Source organism: Chroicocephalus ridibundus, chromosome 1 (assembly GCF_963924245.1).
Source record: "Chroicocephalus ridibundus chromosome 1, bChrRid1.1, whole genome shotgun sequence".
NCBI lineage: Eukaryota > Metazoa > Chordata > Aves > Charadriiformes > Laridae > Chroicocephalus > Chroicocephalus ridibundus.
This window is the reverse complement of record NC_086284.1, coordinates 72,181,948-72,203,461: the sequence shown is the minus strand read 5'-3', so window position 1 is coordinate 72,203,461 and position 21,514 is coordinate 72,181,948. Positions and strand designations below refer to the sequence as shown.

The window sequence follows — 21,514 nt, the reverse complement described above, 5'->3', positions numbered from 1 at the left end:
AAGCTTATCACTACAGATACGTTTGCCTTGGACTCTGGTGGTAGTGCTTGTACTTTATTTCTTCTACTGTAGGAAATACTTGGAATAATGCATGCACTTGAGGTAGCTAACTCAAATATATCTGGCAAGTGCCTCGAGGCAAGGGTATTCCTTGTCATCTGAACCAGAACATGGGCTATCTTATGAACTGCCTCAGTGAGACTTGAAATGAAAAAAACATATCTTAACACCTTGTATAGGTACACTGAGACACTGTTTCTTGGAACAGGCTGCTTGGACCACAGTGTCATCCCTTTTCATGGGATTCAAATCAGCATCTTCTGTTGTTTTTTTATCTGTCATGGTTCACCTCAATCTCAGAGCAGCAAAGTCTTTGACTTGAAGAGTAAGTTCATTCTTAGGTTGTTTAAATTTCAGCCAGCTCTTTTGTGTTTGCCTATAGATACCAGCTAAGCTAAATGACAGCAGTAGAGCTGCATTGTAATTTTGAATGGTTAGCCCTGCAGGAACTGATCTTGCCCACCTAGGCAGAGAAGATGGGAAATGTGATCTGAGCAAAAATGGTCTGAGTATGAAATAAGCGAAGCCTTCTTCAGCAAAAAAATGGTTGCTTTTTAACTCCCTTACTAAAGGAAAAAGTCTAAATGCTCTTAGGATGTTTCCTCAGACCTGTGCCACAAATGACCCTAATGACTTACTGTCTTGCAGATTAGAAAAGCCACTGATTTGGGAACATTGCAGGCTGCTTACCTGTCTACTCCATTTTCAAATCGATGTTTAATGATGGGGTTAGCTGGCTAAACAAGTATTAGGATCATCAGAATTTATCCATGATTCTCTAGAGTAAATAATTATTTCTAAAGAAATAGAATGAAAGCTTTTTTCAGGTGATAGCTAGGTCAAATCAGTATTTCACATATAATGCATAAAATACTTATGCTTTCGGAGCAGAGAAACAGTTTTGCATAGTTGCAGAGGTTTAAATAAATTTTCATCAGTTACATTTGTACTCCTTTTGTGTTCAGTTTCCTGGAATATTTGAGCAAATCAAGCTTTTCTGGTAAAATTGCACTAAAAGCAGACTTCAAAGCTTCCTGTATGAAGAGTAGATAATGAAACTGTATACTAATTTTATAATGCTGGAGAAGCTTGTGTCTTCATCCATTCAGAAAATAGAAACACTGCTCTATGACTTAGGTGACTGACCATAATGATATCGAAGAAAGCTTTTTCAAGGTCCATTTTGGCCAATGTGTCCTATTATGTAGCATGACTTTGAAGTACCTTGGGCCATCCATGTAAAATAGTTGGGTGGTTATAGACTGATTTAGAGGTATTAGGTTTTAAATGAGGAAGTAATGTCCCATGGACTTGGGGACTGCGATGAAGCTTAGCAAAGTAGACCCATGAGGAAAATAATATGAAATTGCTTCAGAGACCCAAGACTGAAGGACTTGAGAGATTTACCTTTCTAGGTCTCCATTCACTGTCCATTTGCATTAAGTGAATCATTTAACTATGTGTTTAACTTTAAACAGGTGCCTAAATCCCATAAAAGGTAGAGTATTTAAAGGAGAACACACACTTAACTGCTTTGCTGAGCCACAGCCTTATTTCTTACCTACTATTTCCATATTTTTTTGTTTATGTGGAAAGAAGTCTTGTATTGGATATGAACCAAAACACGATTTTAACCCTTCTGCCAGCTACTTTCAGACACATTCATCCTTCCTATGCGCAAATCTGCTGATCAGCATGGCGGAAAATTATGTCTCTGAATGTTTGCCTGGATTAAAAAGGTTATTATTTTAAAAGGGTGGCTAATGTGATGCATTGAACGTGATATAGCTAATACATTTACAAGGCTGATAGAAGCAAGATGGTGTATACTTTAACATCAGTTAAGCTGGTCAAGTTAAAAACTATAGATTTTTGGAACACATTAGTGGGAAGCACGAGCTGATAATGTCTAGTGCACCTTCAGATTTTAGATGAGAGCAAACCTGAATTATTCCAGAATAGCTGGCTCTAACAAGCTGTATGAATTTGAAACTTTGAGGATATGAACCAGTATAATAGTTGCTTGGTTGTGTTTTGCTATAACAGTAAGTAGGTGCTGTCAAATGATAAGTGGCAGTTTCTTTTGTGACTCACTTTTCCTGACTTGCCAGCTGGCTTATATGCTTTCCCTCAGTTGGGTGGAAATGTTTTTCACTGACTGAATTGTCAGTGCTTCAAGATTTTCAGATCTGACGATGGAGATCTTTGCAACTCATAATTTTACTAATGGGTTGTGTTAATGTACCAATTTTTAAATTCATGGGAGAAATTTATGTCACTCTTGTAGCATTTGTAAAATGATGACTTTGTTAAATGGATGTGCAATTAACCAGCTAAAAAATAATTGTTAGAAAGACTCTTTTGGCCAGAGTATGTCACAAAACTCTCGGCTCATTTATCACCAGCTGCATCCATTAATTCAACACTGCTTGGCACTGTCTAACAGGGGCTTCTGAAACATCATTTTAAAATTTAATAAAATGCAGAGAGCTTTAGAGCAGGAATAAGCTGGTTTAAAATACTTAACTGTTTTTCAGAACCCGGTTTACATTTTTTGAGTTTCTCTCCCTTCTTGATTTAGATTTCTGTCTATTGAATATGGCTATATGTAAGGAGAATTATTCAGCTGTAAATTGTAGAGAACTTACAGATTGCTATTGGTGATATAGTCTGAGCACTAAGAACATCAAAATGTTATTACAGCCCTCTGCTTCTCCTAAGTAATTTTGTTAAAACAATTGTATCCTGTCAGTCTAATCATTTATCCCAAGGAATCATTGCTACAGCTTTGGTGTACCATTTTCTAAAGAGCATAAATTTGGTCAAGTTGCTACCTTACAAGTCACTGCTAAATACTAAGCAGATGGATTTCATTCCTGGTAATTTACAACCTATTTTCCATGATCATCAGATAAGGACTGGCGTTCAAACCTGATTTGGTCCACATGATATATAATGTATATGCACAATAGAATGAATGTTTCATTTGTTAATAAGGCAAGTAAAAAGAGAAGGGGAAAAGAAAAATCTTTGTTAGCCAAATATGTCACTTGTTTAAGTTCTTAATAGTCTTGTATTATTTTTTCCTTCTTCCTTTCTCCAGTTTATCGAGGTTTCTGGACAGTTCTTATGCTCCTGGGAGTGCTCACTATTGTGATGGCTAGTTTCTTCATCATCTGTGCAGCTCCTTTTGCCAGCCACATTCTGTACAAAGCAGGAGGAGGCTTTTTCATCCTTGCTGGTGGGTATACTGTTTGTTCAGTCAATTAAAGAAGAGAAAGGATGAGGTATTTCTTCCATTTCTCTTGACCAAAAATTATATTAACCATGGTTAAAAGAAAGAAAAAGCATATGCTTCTGTTTGGCTTGTGGAGTGCCTACCTTGGAGACAATTCTTTCCACAGTTATTTAGTCATGAAGCTATTCAAAAAGCTACTTTGGGATTAAGATAAAAAAAATCCAGGACAAATCATGGAACTATACTGCAATCTCAATCTACTTTTTTTAGAAGGAAAAAGAGTGCATATTTAGGGATGCTGCCTTACAGGATTCTCAAGGGCTTTAGCTAAGGAGAGGAGTGTGTTTTTTTATCAGTGACATAAAAGATTATTACAGTAGGCTCTAAAGAAGTTGGAAGACAGGTCACATTCATATGACCAATATAGCAGAAATGTTTTGGATGTGATTGGAGTAAATAAAATAGTTGTCACATATGAGTAAGTAGGAGCTCTAAACCTCTGTGAATGAAAGATAACAAATAACTGCATTCCCTCCTTCCTCATAACCCACACATACTATGGCAGATGCACCCTCCCAGGATTCAGCTGATATGGGCAGCTCTCTGGGATGTTGTTCGGTTAACCTTGACAAGTCTGGGAAGACGTCACACTGGCGTGTAAGATACAGTTGTACAGGATGTAAGTGATAGTATATGCTCAATCACTGTTCTCCTTTGTATAAAGCCTGGTGAGAGGCAATCCTGTGAGAGCAGTGTTGTGTTACAGGGTAGAACCACTCGTGTCAGGACCAAAAGGCCTGGGCTCTCTCTTTGCTTCTGTTACTAACCTGCTGACTTTGCTTCCCCATTCATCTCACAGCTCTTCATACGCAGCTAGTGATCATTATTCCGTTTTAAAGGACCCTCAGTGAAGTGTGGGAAGTATTTTATAATATTTTTGCTGAAAAAAACTCCTGCATAGTTGCATTTGATCCCTTGAGAATTACCCCTCCACGCTTTTAAAAGACATAAAGAAATATTCATAGTCTGACAGAAATCCTAAGATATTTCAATGTTTTTTGTCGCCAGTTTGCAGGGTAATGGCCCACGTGAGTCCTGCTCTTTTTCTGCATTTGTAATCTGTAAAAAAACTCAGCTGTCACTATAAAGTAGCAGAGGCTGTTACAGAGGAAAAGGGCACTTGAAAGACACCAGGAACCAATGGGCTGAGGTCTGAAGCGACGTGTGTGTTCTCCACTCTGGGTCAGTTCCTCTGCCCTCATTTAGGCAGCGGAAAGTTAGATCCCCAAGTCTGTGCTAGTCTCCCGTGGCTTTCCTAGGAGACCTGCAAGTGGCAATAACATTCATTGGCAGTAAAAACAGTAGGCATGTAAGAAGTTTCCCTGTCTGGGTAGTCATTTCATCCTGAAAGAGGGGCCTAACTGGATCAGATGAATGTGCTATGGGACGAACCCTACACCTCTCTTTCCTTTACTGAGGGAATCTAGAGAGACTATTTTTTTAGGTGTGTGAAGTCAAATGAGCTTTATTATCCCAGTGTCTGACCTTGGGCCTGTCTCTTTGCCCCTCTCACCCTTTTTCCCTATAGAGCAGATGTACTTCAAGGGAAATCCTGACTTTTTACTCTCCATATTTGTTGTATCTTTCAACTTCAGGACTGTTTCCAATCAGGGCTTCAGAGAAGAGCTGTGTTATTCTTACTATTACCATTGTTGTTGTTGAAAAGCAAGGATATTTAGCAAAATCCTGCTATGATATGCCAAAAGGTAGTGTTGGCAGCAGAATATAGGACCCTGCAGCCATTTGGCTTGTACAAGACATCTTGGCTTAGGTAGGTTCCTTACCAAGCTCTTCGGCATTTTCTCCCAGTCCCACCAGTAGGGCGCGGGAGGTAATTATTGTAAATATCATTATCCTACCCAACACATCAGATCAGCCACAAAAACATTTTAAAAAATTTGTTGCACTCAGCCCTTCTCACAAGTACTCGTGTAGCCAAGGTGAGCGTTTAGTTATATAATGAATGAAAATCACGCTGTTGGGAGTGACCATACTGACACAAGAAGATTTTATAAATACTTTGCATTGTCAGTAGTTAAAGCTATGTCCTGTGGAATTTCTTGGGCAACAACTCAATTTCTTTTGGTATTACTGAACAGTGGCCCATCGTATTAAACAGAGAGTAAGAGGGATTCTCGGACCCAAAGGTATGACAGCATGAAATTGCTATCTCTCTTTCTCTCTCAATAGGAGTTCCTCACAATAATTAATATCTTAAATCTGGGATAACTTGGGGGCAGAGCAAGATAAGGTAGAACCTGATACATAAGAGGAGTGGTTTAACCTGCCTCTAGAAGGCAGGGTGGTGTGCCTTACTGTGTTCATAGAATCATACAATGGTTTGGGTTGGAAGGGACCTTAAAGATCATCTAGTTCCAACCCCCCTGCCATGAGCACGGACACCTTCCACTAGACCAGGTTGCTCAAAGCCCCATCCAACCTGTTCCCTGCTGTCCTGACCCCTTCCTCTGCCCATCTCGTCCAGGACTAGACAGCCTGTTCATTTACTGTCTCCCAAAGGAAAACAGGGCATGGAGGGGGAGAGTGATGAGAAGTGTTATTTTACCACTCATACCAACATGTGATCAGGATGCAGCCATGGTGTGCATCTATTTAAAGACAGCCCTAATAGGAAAATTAAAAGTTGTCATGTGACTTAGATCATAGGTGAAGTTAGAGTTCTTGTGAGACAGAAACCAGCATAGTGATTCGAAGAAAAAAAGGAATGATATATATTGTTTTGAAAGGGCCTGGATGCTGTCTTACCACAGAGTTCAAGTAGCTGTTAGACTGGAGAGAATAGTAGGCTTCTGAGAAAGAAGTTAGACAAGGTGGTTGTTCTATGGAAGTTTGAAAGAAGATAGGAAGATCGGTCATTTTTCTACGTACATATCTTTGAAGAAAAATGTTAGATGAAGCAATTTTAATACCTACTATTGGACTGAAGTGTCTGTAACCTTTTGCAACCTTAACTGACAAATTAGGTAGCAGATAAAAGTTCTGCCTCAACTGAAGAGAACAGCTTGTAGCATGATCTGCTGTGCCATCTTAGGGTTCAGAAAGCAGCTGAAGATATTATTGGGAATGGGATTCATGCCAACAAGTTCAGCCATCTGATAAAGCTAAGTGTTTTGTATGAACCAACTGCTTACAAAACACACTCTCAGAGGGACAGACACTTCACCTTATCTGTGCTAGGGCAGATAGACTTGTCTTTTAGAGGGACCTAGGGAAGGAGCCTAAACAGAGATTGTGAGTGACACAGAATAAATTTAGATTGCAAAAGACCTCTTGTGGCAATCAAGTGTGACTTCCTGTTCAAAGCAGGGCTGGCTTCAAAGTTAGATCAGGCAGCTCAGAGCTGTATCCAGTCAAGTTTTTAAAATCTCCAATAATTGATGTTCTACAGCATCTTTTGGCACTTGTCCCTATTTGACCAACTTAATTGTGAATTTCTTTTTTCCTTGCACCCACCTGAAATTGTCCTTGCTGCAGCTTGTGACCATTGTGTCCCATGATTTCAGTGTGCAGGTCTCTGAAGAGTCTATCCCCATCTTCTCTATAACCCCATTTAGAAGACTGTTCTCTTCTCTAGACTAAAACTCTCCAGGTCACTCGTCCTCTCCTTGTCATCCATCCCCCTAACCATCTTGGTGGTCATCACCTCAGTTCATCTGTATTCTGTTTCATTAGGGGGCCTCAAACTGGACACAGTTTTCCAGATATGATGTCACAAGTGCTGAGTAAAGGGAAATTGTAGTATTTACAAACCTGGTGACTGTGTTCTTGCTAATGCAGCTCTATATGAGGTTAACTTTCATTTCTGCTAGACCTGCTTGAATTCTAGCACATGGAGAGAGACCATTCTTGTGCTCTAAGAATGTTGTCTGTGAGGAACAACCAGTTCTTCTGGGCCCCTTTGTCCTTCAGGGCGCCTTTGTCCTTCAGGGCAGCCTGCCTTGGGATCCTGCCTACCAGTTCCCTGAACAGTCTGAAGTCTGTTCTCCTGAAGTTCTGGGTCTTTAATCTCCTACTCATTTTTCATATTCACAGAATCACAGCATGGTAGGGGTTGGAAGGGACCTTCGGAGATCATCCTGTCCAACGCCCCTGCCCATGCAGGTTCACCTAGAGCAGGTTGGACAGGAACACATCCAGGCGGGTTTTAAATATCTCCAGAGAAGGAGACTCCACAACGTCTCTGGGTATCCTCCTAGGATATTAAACTTTGCCTTTTTGTGGGCATTATAACCATAGCTAACACCATCTATGATATTCCTGGCCACTTTTTCCTTATTTCTGAGTAGCAGATCCAGCAAAGTTCTTCCATTAGTTGGTCTGTTCCACAGCTGTTTCAAAAAGTTATGCTTGATGCAGTCAGCTACCTACTTCCTGGATTGCTTGCTCACTGCAATGTTGCCCTTCTAAAAGGTATTAGGCTGAGTCCCACATGAGAACCAGAAGTCTTAAATATTTTTACAGTCCGGTTCTTGATTAGGTGGCCTGTAGCAGATACCCATCGTGACCACAGCCTTTTTGTCCACCGTGTTGATCTTAACCCATAAGCTCCTGTTACTTAGAAGATCTCTGTCCATTCAGGATACTTCTTTGTGCAGACTGCAGCCATCCCACCCCATCTTAGCTGCCTTTTCTTAAAAAGTCTGTATCCATCCAGCAAAGCGTTCCAATCAAGCAAGCAGTCTAACCATGTCTGCAGCTGCAGTGGCCTCATCCATCATCCAGTGACTGCATGAACTTGAATTCCTCCTGTGTTATTCCAACACTGAGTTCATTTATGTACATGCATTTGAGATGGGCTTTCAGATGTGCTGCTTTCTCAGTGGAAGTGTACGAGCTTCCCTCATTGCTCTGTCCCATGCATATGCTCTCCATTTTCTTCCCCCTGCTTATCTGGAGGCTTTGATGTCCATCTGCCAATGGTCCTTGCAAATACCTCTTCTCACAAGGTTTCTGAGCTTGTCTGACCCCACCTTGTCTGACAGATCTCACCTCTCCCCAGGAGTTCTTGTATCTCAAAGAGGGTCCAGTGGTCACAGAAGCCAAAGCCCTGCTTGTGACACTATCTGCAAAGGTAGGAGCTGATGGACAGCGTATGCCAACTTTTGTAGAGTTTTTATCCTTTAGGCAGCAGGTTTGAGACCATCATCAACTGGGCCCCATGCCATTACCTCTCACCCTCAGAGTCTGCCAATTACTCACTCAAGGACTCAAGGTCTCTCTGCCAGCATCACTGGTGCCCATGTTGGTGAACTGCAAAGGGTCTCCAAGGGCCAAAAGAACCTCAGAAGCCTCTCCACAGTGTCACATATCTGGGTCCCAAAACAGCAGCAAACCCACCCACAGAACAATTCTGCTGTCTGATCTGTGGTGGAGTCACACACCTGCCTTGTCTTCAGCCTGTTCTTTAAGAAAGGCTGCCCACTTCTACTGAGTGGTGCAGCTGAACTATCACAAATGGAGAGGCACACACAATTATTAGTATTGGTGGCAGCTTATTGACTAGCAGCTTTCCCTATTAAGCTTTGTAACCACATTAACTACCTGAGGCTGTAGGTGAAACTACAGAGGCTACACCTGTGGGGAAAAAGTGCGCATCAGTTCAATGATACCACAGTTAGTGTCTTGAGCACTGTCTTTGCAGTCTTATCTCTACGTCTGTGATATCAATGGATGGACCAAGAGCAGCTACAGTAGTGCAAAATGTAAGAAGCCTTATAGTTGTTTCAAAGGTCATAGGAAAAGAAGGGAAAGCTGCCATAAAATAATCACTTCGAGCAGCCTTCAATGAAGTCCCGAATTACCTTGGGCCTGTTCCTGTCCGGGCAGTGGTGAAAACTGTCCTCTTGTACTGATGTCAAAGCAGCAAGCCCCCAGGATGTGCACAGAGCATTACAGAATCACGCCCTTGTGAAAGAAGCAAGACCATTCTGTGGTTCTGTGATTAGAAGTACAAACATAGAAGCATAGAATATTTTGGGTTGGAAGGGACCTTAAAGATCATCTAGTTCCAACCCCCCTGCCATGGGCGGGGACACCTCCCACTAGACCAGGCTGCTCAAAGCTCCATCCAGCCTGGCCTTGAACACTTCCAGAGCACTTCTCTGGGCAACCTGTTCCAGTGTCATCACCCTCACAGTGAAGAATTTCTTCCTAATATCTAATCTAAATCTCTGCTTCCTGTCAAAAGAGTGGGAAAAAAGTGATATATTTATTCTAGCTCCTAGATGAGGACAAAAATCCGTCTTCAATATATATGTGCCAACTCCCATAGCTCTTAAGTGGGATCCTCTGCAGGTACTTCAGAGTGGAATGTCAACCATACTTTGTAAATAAAGGTCACAAGAGGCCAAGGTAGCTGGTGAAATCTGTAATAAGGACAAGGACAGAAAAATGCAATTGAAAAAAAGAATACATACACATACAAGTTTTCCTCAAGTGAGATAAAGAGTTCTAAACTTCTAGGCACAAGTAAAAAGCTCACATCATTCTTCCCAGCACCTGTTGTCTTCGTGTCTGCATACTAAAAGATTCATGCCATAAACAGCTATTCACCATTGACAAGTGAAAGGCATTTCTATGTGGGAAGAATAAGTACTAAAGGCCAGCAAACTGCTTCTTGAATTCATAGACATTTCTAAAGGTTCTGTATTCTTTCTCCTCTGCAATATGCACAAGTATTTGTTGGAAAGAAATTCAAAAGAATAAATGCAAAAGACAGAAAAGAGTGACCTCAGAGAAGTCCATGTCTTATCACACTGCACAGAGCTGTGTATCAAACATGTGCGTTCTTAAAAAAAATGCAAAATAGAATAAAAGAAAGAAAAAGGAGGAGGAGGGAGGTATTTATTTGTCTTAATCTCTCTCACACATATTTCATGTTCTAGGAATAACTTCCCCCATCATTCCTGATTCATGCGACTGCTGTTTTATTTTATATTCACTAAAAGGCAAGGGCAAATGGACACCCACACACTATGCAAAAGGTCTAAATGCTGAAAATGTAGAAATACATCATAGCACATGTTGTTCCTAAAAATACTTGCTTCATGAAATTGTGGAGTTTTTTTTCAATCTCAGTAATTTTGCTTTGGAGCTTGGCTATGAGAGTTCATGACATTCACAATAGATAGTGCAAGACTGCAGGAACAGACTTCCCAGAATAAATATATATTCCTTTCAGTATATTCTCCTCCATAATGAACAGCCATTCCTATTACACTTGTAATGGATGCTTTCTCAGCTCTTACTGGCATGACTAATATTCTGAAGGAAGGAGACAAGCCAGGGAGGCAAACTTCTGGATACAGAAGTAGGATGGAATAGCAATGGTGTAGTTACGTAAATGGAGGAATTCTCTCCATTATCTTCCACAAGCAGCATAAAATTTATCTAAGAAAACACTCTCCAGCAGTACAGAGTCTAATTCTGACCTCTCTTCCGTTTTACATGGACTCTGCTGATGGTTCTGAGTCACTAGTATTCTAGCGACTGTACTTGATTCTTCGTAGTCAAGTCTAAATCTTGTGATTGGGGGTGATGTAAAGAAAAAGCCTAATTTTAAGCTTTTTGCAATATACGATTTTTCTTCAAAAATACCGTATTCCCTACATATAAATTAAGGCAGTGAGATTTTGCAGTGATGGGAGCTAGTTTGAAACATTTGCGCAGACCAAGATAGACCATTGCTTAGGAAGATTTTGTGTTGCCTTCAGTCCAATGCCTTTCCTTTTGTTTAAGTGCACTCCAGTGAATGGTACTTCACCGCCTGGTGTAAATATCCAAAGCAGAATGTTGCAGAAATAGTGCAGATGTACGCACAAAGCAGAAGGATGGAGAGGCAGAAGACTTGTATTTATTAGCAACTCTGCTGTGGTATGTGTTATGTGTAAAGCAAATCTGCCTTGGCTTTGAGGAGCAAAACTCCTTTGAAAGCCGCAGTCAAGAGCAAAGCTCGGATACTTAGAACCTCTGAATATCAAATTAGTTGTTTCTGTTCCTCATTTTTCTTTCTACAAAATGGAGACAAACCCAGCTTTTGATCTGTATTTTTGTAAACGCCATATAAAGTGCTGACTGTTATTTGACATGACTATTACAGTTCATAGTGCATAGACCAAACTGATATCTTGTCACCTGTAAAAAATACTTCACACGCTACGTGTATCTGGATTTTATATGCTATTCAGTCCACTGAACAAATTGTTTGTACTCTCTTCATGATACTGCTTTTTCTTCAAACCTTTCTTGAACTGTTAACATCCCTCCATTTTGTTAAAATAAAATGATGTAAACAGACATGAAATCATATAATCTGAAAAGAAGCAGTATTCTTTTGGAATCTAACAACCAGATAAGTATTTAAGCTCTAGTCACCGTTCATTAAGCTCATATTTGCCTTTGAATCAGGTATTTTGATGCAATCAGTGTGGATGCCAGGAGGAAAAAACATTTAAGTCAGAGAGACTTCCACATGTGCTTAACTTTAAGCACAAGCTGAAGTGCTTAATGGGTAGGAAGGAACTAATGCCTCTGGCCTTAAAAATCAAACATTTTAAATAGATGCATTAGTGATAATAGAAGTACAAGATCTGCTTCCCTGCTCTCACCACTGCTTCTGATGTACTTGAACATCTTAGGAAACAAGACCAAATGGACAAAACAGAGTGTCTACCTGTTAAAATGTTAAAAATGTTTCTGTTTTCTTTTTTCTCTGCCACCATTTGTAACATACAGGACCATCAGTAAACTCCTGTGTAAGTGCTTAACTCCCATGAAATCATAACTCTGTGAACATTAGGCAAAAGGAGCACTAATGAATGAAATGCTATTGGAGTCGACAGGACATGGTCAGTTTTTACGTAGCCTGATTCTACTGTTCAAGACATTTCTTGGACACACTAGTCAATATGCCTACGAATTAGCCTCCGTTAGCAGATAGTGAGAACTCTTAAACCTCTTTTAGTGCCTTAATTAGCTGAGGGTTTACATATTCTCCCTTTCTTTTTCTTATCTTTTAAAGAAGGGCATTTCTCTCTGCTTGACATACATTTCTTCAGCAAATTTCCGTACCTGTCAATTTGTCACACACAGGTATTAGCAGCTTGCTGTGAAATCACCTGGTGGATTTCAACTTCCCTGATGGTGTTTTACCACTCACTGGCAGCACTGGCTTGCTATTTTGCACCTACATGGAGTTGGCTCTAGTTTATCCAACTAGAAGGTGTTATTTCAGACTGCTTGAAGAGCAAGTGTTTTGAGATTAAAGCACCTCTGACGGAGTCTTGTTTTAATGGCAGATGCTTCTGACTTAACTAGGCGACGTAGCTTTATATCTGCCCGGGGTGCTGGAGGTGAAAAGCATTCCAGATGTGCAAGGCCTGGTTACACTTACCTGCTGCTACAGTAAGGGAATATGCGTCACTACTTTTTGTAATTATTATTGGTTTGGACTAAGCTTGCCCTGAAGTAGAGAATAGATAGAAGACTACAGACATTTGAAAATTCACAGGCACCGCCATTTGAAGAGGTAAATTCCAATGTCCCTATGGATTTTGCTATATATGAATGTATCTTTCCAAATCTTTTTGTTACCTGGGCTAGAATTTTGTATTTTTTTTTAAGTTTGGAACATGAAGAAACTCCATGTCTCTAATAGCTCCATTTATATGTTTGGCCCTGAATCTTTTTACATCAAAAGTTCCTACCTCTGTTTAGTTCTGATTTTCCTGTGTTGCCTATATTATCTGTTATCATTAGATGTTCTGTTATAGGAATCTTCTGCTCAATTTGACTTATATTTGGCGAGTCTTCAATTTAATTTCTCATTCTTTATATCTGGCCCTAAGGTGATCTTTCTCTCTGATTGTTTCACCAGTTGTAGGTTTAATACAATCACAGCACTAAATTCCATCAGAATTGAGTTTTACTTAGGTAAAATACTTTCAAAATTGAATTCATGCCTTTTAGAGTTGAGTGTTGTTTTTTTAAAAACTTTGTTAGGAATTTGAGCCCTAGCAAAAAATGTAATCCTGGAAGTATATTTCATAGGCAGGAAATGTGTCTGCCTCCTTCTTTATTTAGTTTTTCTACTTTCTTTCAGCCTCATAAAAATTGCAGATCCTTTGGGACTTTCAGTCACATTTTGATTATGCCTCAGGTTAACTACTTCAGCTCATTTTTTGGTGGGCTTCAAAAGGTAGCGCTCACAAACATTGAGTTGTGAGCTCTCAGCTGTCAGATGTTCAGAATGTAAAGCTATTACACGTTGACAATAAAGCACCAACAAGAATGTCACCAGATCACCAACTTAAGCTGCTGCAGCTAACCTGTCTGATTTTGCCTGAAGCAAATGAGGGAGTGATGACAAGAGTTGCTCCCTGGTAAGTGGGTAGAAAGGGGAGGGAAAGGAGGTGGTGAGGCAGCATCTCAGGGTGGGGATGGGGAAAGGTAACCATGAAAGTTTACCAGGACAGGTGGGTCTGGAAGCAAACGCCTATCCACGGGTGCTTACACAGTACATTGGTAGGTTTTGCCACAGGTGTCACATTTGTTCAAGGTTGCATTGCAAGTATTTAGGAGGATGGGGAAGAGACCACAACTACCTTTGACTTTGCTGCTCTACAGCCTGAAAACTCGAGTGTGGCAATAAGTATTCCCAGGAGTATGCACTGGCTTTTGGTTTTAATGAGGCACCTAAACATCCTGAGATAAAAACACCATGGGTGGTTTCCCCCAAATATTTTAATGTTGGAATGTCCTGCTGCTGTAACTGTGCTGTGACAACTGGAGCTCAGGGAGCAAGTGGGTACATGCTGGAGCATGCGAAAAATTCAGACTTGTGCCCTCAGTTTTCTAGCAAGTCTTCTGCTGGAGCATCTGTGCTGCAGGCTTGCATTTCTCAAGTGTCCACATTCTTCTAAAGTGAAATGAAATATTAGGAGTGCAACTGATACTCTGGAAAGCACTTTCTTCTTATATCTCCTTCTGGTGTATAGTAACAAAGAGATTAACAAAGTTTGTAAGGACATGTGCTCCTATTACTATCATGTGTAAACAATCCAGAGCCCTTTCAGAGGAGTGGTTGGGAAAAGGCTGTGAATTATGTGGTGGATTAATTCCAGGAAACTGTGGTATCCCATCTGAGGTTAATACTAATAGCCTGCTTCATAGCTATTATTTCATTATTGGTGCATTTTGCTCCTATACTAGGAACTTCTTTTCTAATGTGGAGGATTTTGAATTAAATACATATTATTTTTTCTGCAAAATACTTGAGTAGAATACTCTGAAGGTAGTACGTTCCAAAAAGACCTCTTTTCATAAGAAAAAAGAAGCAAACATAGAGATGTGAAGATGAGAGAAAGATTTCCTACCCCTTTCCCATTTTCGTATCTCATCCAAAAGACTGTGATAGAAACAACGTCAGAGTTTGGGAAGCAAAAGTAATTATTTTTTTTCAGGTTGTCCTGTCCCGTCCAGCCTCCTTCCCCCTCCCTTGGATCCTGAATTCAAAACAGTAAATACCTGTCTTAATTTTGTCCCTAAACACACCTGTGTTTCGGGCTGCCCACCAAAACCAGTTATATCCTTTGTCGTGGGAATATGCCTTTCAGTGCAAACCAGAAGCAAGATGGAAATGGTTCTTGTTAGAGGAAGCCAAAGGCAAAAAACCTCCAGTGGTGGCTGACTGTGACTTGCGGATGGGGCCTCAAGCATCGATGGGTTCGTAGGTGTTGGAGTAAATGCACCCAGCATTTGTCTTATACTCTGTTGTTAAAACCTGGTGTTTCTTTTCCAGGTGTCTTGTTCTCTCTGGTAGTCGTGATGTATGTCATCTGGGTCCAGGCGATGGCTGATCTGGAAGACTACACAAACATGAAAAAAATGGATTGCCCAGACTTTGCTGTTTATGTACATTATGGCTGGTCATTTATGCTGGCTCCTATAGGAGTATTTTTTGCTTTATTAGCGGGAATGCTGTTCTTGTTGGTAGGGCGTGCCATTTATTTACACTCAGACTAGTCATACACTGCTGCAGGGAATAAAGGAATCTTAGTGAAACTTCATGACGATTGTAAACTGGAACACAATTTTATACGTTATTACCGTTATGGCAATCCTAAGTGTGCAGGCAGACTTCTGGAAGTTCTTCTGTTACTTCTTTAAGGGTAGAGGACACAAAACTCAATACAGGAAGAAATCACCTGTAGTCCCAACTAGTTTATTTGAATTCTTTAGGAAGTACACCCACTGTTCTCCATATAGTACTATTAGCAGCGTTTTTGCAGTTTTGCAAACAGAGGAAGGCAAAAATTGTCTGTAACCCAAAGCCCAACATGAAGTGGGCCAAATCAACATTTTATACATTTGTCTTTTAACATTTATCTTGTGCGTCTGCTTGTGGAGAATGGTACAAGGTGGAGGGGAAAACAAACATTTAAACAGAGTAATTCAATCTACCTCCTCTCCTGTTTTCCACTGCTTGCCTTAGCTTTAATACAAGCAAACATTTCTGCACTTTATAAAAATAGAGTGCAGTTGTTCATGCAGCATCCATGGGAAGCGGACGGGAGAGAAGACAATTGCCGTGATCTGCGACATGGTGCTAGTCCATACATGTAAAAACTTACCTGCTTCTGTTACACATTTCTCTTTTCTGTATGCATCTGAAAGCTGTATACTTCTGTATTCTGAAATCCATATTTGTTGCATGATTCTGTAAGCCAATATGCCATAGTTAAATCTCTAGCTGAAGTTATGCCAAAATTGTACTTTGAATTATACCATTAATATTTTAATCAAGTTTTAAGCCTTTTATTTTTGAATGGAATAATTGGCTCCTCCAACAAACATTTTCCTGGTTGTGTAAAATGACTTTTTTATTAAAAAATGTTTATGAAGACAATATCTAGGACATGAAAATGTATGTTTTCTATAGCCTTCATCTTCCTTCATATTAAAAATCTGCATTATAGACCAAATCCAAGTTGCCTACTAGTTATCCCAGGGAAAGCAAGGAATGTACCTAAGACAGCAGGGGAGATGGATTTGGTTCTGTGTTGTAGGAGTGGATGGTTCTGTGTGTGTGTGCGTGCATATGTCTGGAAGATGGGTGAGGATGGGGCTGTATGCATGGTATGGAAAAGATGGGGTGGAGTTTTAACAATGGGGAAACTGTGTCTGGCATCGGGCCCAAGCTGAAATTAAATCCATCTGAGAGTGTGTTGGTTTTCACTTTGTAACTCAATGCAGAATAGTTTGGGACTGATGGGGAAAAATAAAGACTGCATGTTGGTTTCTTCTTGTTCATAATGCTTAATTCCACAGCTGTTATGAATACTGAAAGCATCACTAAAAGGCAGGAAAGGAGTGCCCACCTAGAAGATGTGGTGGGCCAGATTGGATGCTGCTTCCATTTCAGGAGCTTTTGTGATTGGAAGCTTTCCAGCCTTCCCTGCTACTTATTTATTTTTCCATCATCAAGATTAGCTTTATACATTATAGAACAGGAAGAAAACAAGGGTGGGGGGGTAGGGGAGCTGGGACTCTGAGGTTTAGAATAATTACCAAATCACAAAAATATTTTTATTGGCAGCTAACATGGTGTTTTTAATTACTGTGTCAGAGAGTATGATGGGTGAATTTTAACCAAATATTCATAAGCATATATATGAACTCCATATAAATGTTAGCCATCCGGAGAACATTAGGGTTACACCATAATGCCCTTGGTTAGTCAGGAAATGCTGAAATTAACCCTGCCCCTTGTGCATATGGTATTCTATTCCTGCCCTTAATTACACAATCACATACTGTTTCTCAAATAATACAATCTGTTGGTATTTACCCCCTTTACAGTCTAGGATACTCACTGGTAATTGTGGAGGCAAATTCAATAATCGAGAGTTATTTGACTAGGTACCCCTCCCAAACCCTGTCGGCTTCTCTGCAGGGGAGAGCCCTTCTCCACAAGAGCTTAGAGGGGGCAATACGCTTGAGCCACTTTCTTGCAACATTTAGAAGCTGGAGGAATTGAGAGGTGCCTCAGAGCTGGACTTCTTCCAGCAAACCTAACCATGTGTGCAGCAGCAGCTAATAAACTCTGCAAGGAATGAGCCAAAGGCTCCTGTGGAGCCCTTAATTCAGCCCATGTGCATCTTCAGAACTCTCTCCATTATGCAGCTAAATTAGCTACACTCTTGTGTGCGAGGCGGCCTCTCTTGGAGGCAACCCGTTGGGTCAGACTGCAGGCGTAATGGCCGTTGAAGACCCAAGGTGTTTCTGAGGGTTTGCTTAGAAACTTCAGGAAGCCTTTCTGGCGTCAGTAGAAATTGCTTGAGTACTCATAAATTCTTCACTCAAACTCACACTTTTTGGCAATAGTCTGTAGCTCTGTCCATTTGCTTTAATTGGGTACCACCTTCTTCTCCTAACGGCAGAACTGAGAGTCAGGTTCCTTCTGAAATGGTGTGGACGGGTTGTTTGCTCCCTCCAAAACCTGTATGTAGCTGAGCATATGATGCGTAATAAGGAGCTGCTGCAGACCGGGGAATGGTGTTGAAGGTGGTGGGGAGGCATTTCTGTATGGATTTACCTAAAAGCAGAGTCTAACTCTTGTTCTGATTTCATTAAAGAACTGCGTGCAGGGGAATGGGTCTGTAAGAACTGAGGGAAGACAGGCCAGCTAAGGAGACTCACTCCGTGGCATTCTTCCAGATATGCTTTTGTCTAGAAAATCCTTGGCGGCGATGCAGGGATTTTCATGATTAGAGCTGAGTAAAAGATTGTAAAGGGGATTAAATACTGTAATCAAAATATTCTGTGAAATTGGTCACAGAACTGTGTTGCTCACAAACCTAAAGGGTTTTTTGGTTTTTATTTTTAATTGGCTGGCTGGCTTAATAGTCTGTAGTCATATTGGAAGAAAAGACATATTATTTTTTTAAGTAACGTGTTTGGAAAAGTGATGGTGAAAGGAACAGGTAGATAAGAAGCATTTTCTGATTACTTTCAATCTGACAATCATCCGCTTGTCCAGTGCAAACATGACGAGGACTGTGACTGCCCATGCAGGAGGCAGGAAGAAAAGGAGGGGCTGGAGGTGAGAAAGGAGGGAGAGAAAGGAGGGCGAGCGTCCCTCTGCGATACCCTCTGCCAGCCCGCCGGGCAGCTGTTGTGGATTCCTGGGGGACACGCTGACACAACGTGGTGAAGGCAGCTGCGGACATAAACAGTCAGAAAAGGATTTGCCCAGGATTTATCCTTGTTACTCACTGGGGTGGCTGCTGGAAGTTTCAGTGGAGCTGACCTTCATGAAATATGTGGCTGTTTATTGGCATTTATGTTAGTGAGGTAAAGCAATGGTCTCCTTTGAGGAAATGCAACATAAAGCCTGCTCTATTTGTCTGCAGAGTGTCTAGCTGCTGCAACTAGGACCGTGCTCTATAGTGCTAGTAAACTACTAGTAGGGCAATGTAAGTAGCGTTGGTAATGCCGTGTCCCCAGTCTTGCAAAATCCTGTCTGCAAAGTATGTTGTGCTTATTATCTTCTTAGAAGTCATATTGAACCTCTTAAATGAGCTATTTACCTTCTGATGCAGCAGCTGGGTTTTCCTCAGGCTCTCCTGTTCCTATCTGTACTTTGGGCAATGTGATTTCCAGGCAGAGAAGACAAGATAAAGTATGTTCAGATGAAATTGTGCTGTGTTAACTTAGAGTAAATCTGCATTGATGCTGCTGAAGTCAGTGGAGATACCGAAATTGAAAACAGAAGTTGGTCATCTATAACAAAAAGTGAGAGAAGGGATGAAGTGTCTCTTACTCACGTTACCAGTTTAAACTGGTCTATCTTTCCAGTCCACAATGTTGTTCATCTACCCGGGAGACATGCTGACAATGGGGATCAGGAGAGCCGTTTGACATGAAGGTAAGAAGGAATGAAGGGCTGGCAGCATTTCCTATGTTAGACACCTCCAAAGTCTGCACCTGGTTTTTCCCTACCTCCCAAAGAGCCCAGAGGGGCCTCACGGCGTGCTGCGAGGCTCTGCATTTCACTGTGAGGATATGGGGAGGGCTGGAGCAGAAGTCACCTCATGTTATTTGCTGTAGATCTGTTCCTTATCTGTTCCTAAAAACTGCCAAGGATGCATTTAGTACAAACCAGGGGGAGGCCCTACACACGGAAGGTGCCTATCACACTGGGAGGCAGCCGCTCCGAGCTGGATTGCAGCAAGGGGATGGTCTCAGCCGTGGTACTTCACCGTTGGCACACGGTTCCCCACCACCCTGTGCCCCGGGTGCCCAAGGAGATGTGCTCCGAAATGACCCGCACATAATTCAGGTTTTAAACCCTTTAAGAAAAAAGATCTTAAATTAATTTGTCTTTAAGATGGAAACACGTTTAAAACAGAAAGAAGCCCAGAAAGATAATGAAAAACGTTCCCCCCTCCCTTTTCTATACCACATCAGATTGACTTATCCTCTGTTATGTGGCTTTACTTTGAAACAGATCACTCTCATTGCAACACGTTTAATGCTGCCAGCCACCACATGGTTATTTGGCAGCTATTTAAAGCTCAGATCATATTACTCTGTCGCAGTGCTAGGCACCCATGTTCCAACTGGTATACAACTGATCTAAAGAGAAATCAGCTTCAGGTTTTGTTCTCTGAAATTAAATGTGACGGCATGATCTCTGTGATCCTTTTTTTTTCCCTTTTCTCCCCCCCGCCTTTTTTTTTTTCATGTGCATTATTACCTTTTGGAACAGCGTTTTGCTAGCACCACAGGGGAAATTCAGTTAGGTTGTCAGCCTGATATAGTGTATTATCAGACGCGTTAGCTTTTCCTCCCTCTTAGATTTGCTTAAGAGCTTATAAACCACAGAGAATAAAAAGTGCTAAATAGAATGAAATGACCTGTCAAGGGTAGATATAGTATTTGAGAATGACTTAAAAAAATTCCACCAGCTTCAAGCACTCCAGTCACACTGACTGTCTGCACTATCTTGAAATTTGGCCTCTTTCTTTTTTCCCCCAAATAAAGCGCTTTGATGGTCATTGATCTTTGATGATTGCTTCTTGAAAAGGACTAATTTTGTCTTCCCATATTCAGTCCAGGACGAGATTTTGTAGCAGGAAAAGATGCCATTATGAGAATCGAAATAGATTTGAATCCTGCTCTTAATATAATGAGCCTAATCTTGAATTTTACAAAACATTGAACAAAGTCAAGACAAGCAACTCCCAAGAAGAATTAACCAATAAATACTTTACACTGCAGGGAATTTAATTGTTTTATTAATGGAGAATAGGAGATTTTTCCATAGGAAATAAAGTGACTGATCTCATACCCAGGTCACTGTTAACCCTGGTACATGTATTAAATTGAGAAGCTGGGGTGATCAGTTTGCGCGTAACCTCTCTCAGGACACATGGGATAGTGCTTGCCCAGAAGCGCTGGTGGATATCGTTGAGGAAACTGAAGTTTCGTATGTAATCCTTCTTTCACTCCTTTTTTCTAAAGTCCTGTCCATGTCATTTGTCATCGTTTCGTGTGTCCCGTCCCCAGCAATTGTGTCAAAAACCGTTTCAGGGTTTAAAGCTTTGCCCTGAGCTAGCAACTTGCCAGTCAAAGCAATATGAAGAGCACGTTCCTGTGTGTTAGAAGTAACTTGTTTCTTTGGCACGTACATCACGTAATCGGGTACAGGAGCACCTTTTCAGCCTTCCTGGAGGAGCAGGCTTTAGGGAGGGGAGCACTAAGGCTCCTCGGAGCACCGCATCCTCCGAGACACTGTTGTGCTGCTGCCATGCACACAACAGTCCCAGGCACGCCTGGTGCTGAGACGACACCTACACGAGCTGCTCCAGGACCTACACCGGTGTCCAGATGTGGGAGGATACAGCTTAAAATGCAGCGTCCAGAGATGTCTATGTAGCAACGTAGTGTGGGCCTGCCAACTAGCTCCAAAAATTTAGCTGAAGTACTCCACTCTGCCAGCTGATGGTGACGGTGCTGTGGTGTGCAAGGCAGAGCTGGTCGAAGAGAGGAGGAACTATAACCTGGGCTGTGCTCTCTGCCTTACCCACAGAGACAAGGCACGGTGTGCCAGTACTGTGGTCGCATCACTGCAGC

General features: G+C 41.2%; 1 protein-coding gene across 2 annotated transcripts in view; it reads left to right on the top strand.

Annotated features, from left to right (window-relative positions):
• The window catches only part of TMEM182 (transmembrane protein 182), a 30,176-nt gene extending 13,891 nt beyond the window's left edge, over window positions 1-16,285 (top strand). For both annotated transcript variants that reach the window (XM_063339133.1, XM_063339123.1), the window contains exons 4-5: window positions 3,164-3,301; window positions 15,177-16,285. In XM_063339133.1, the coding sequence (XP_063195203.1) occupies window positions 3,164-3,301; window positions 15,177-15,400 (362 nt within the window). In that variant the 3' untranslated portion in view covers window positions 15,401-16,285. The remainder of the gene's footprint in view (window positions 1-3,163; window positions 3,302-15,176) is intronic.
• The last annotated feature ends 5,229 nt before the right edge of the window (window positions 16,286-21,514 follow it).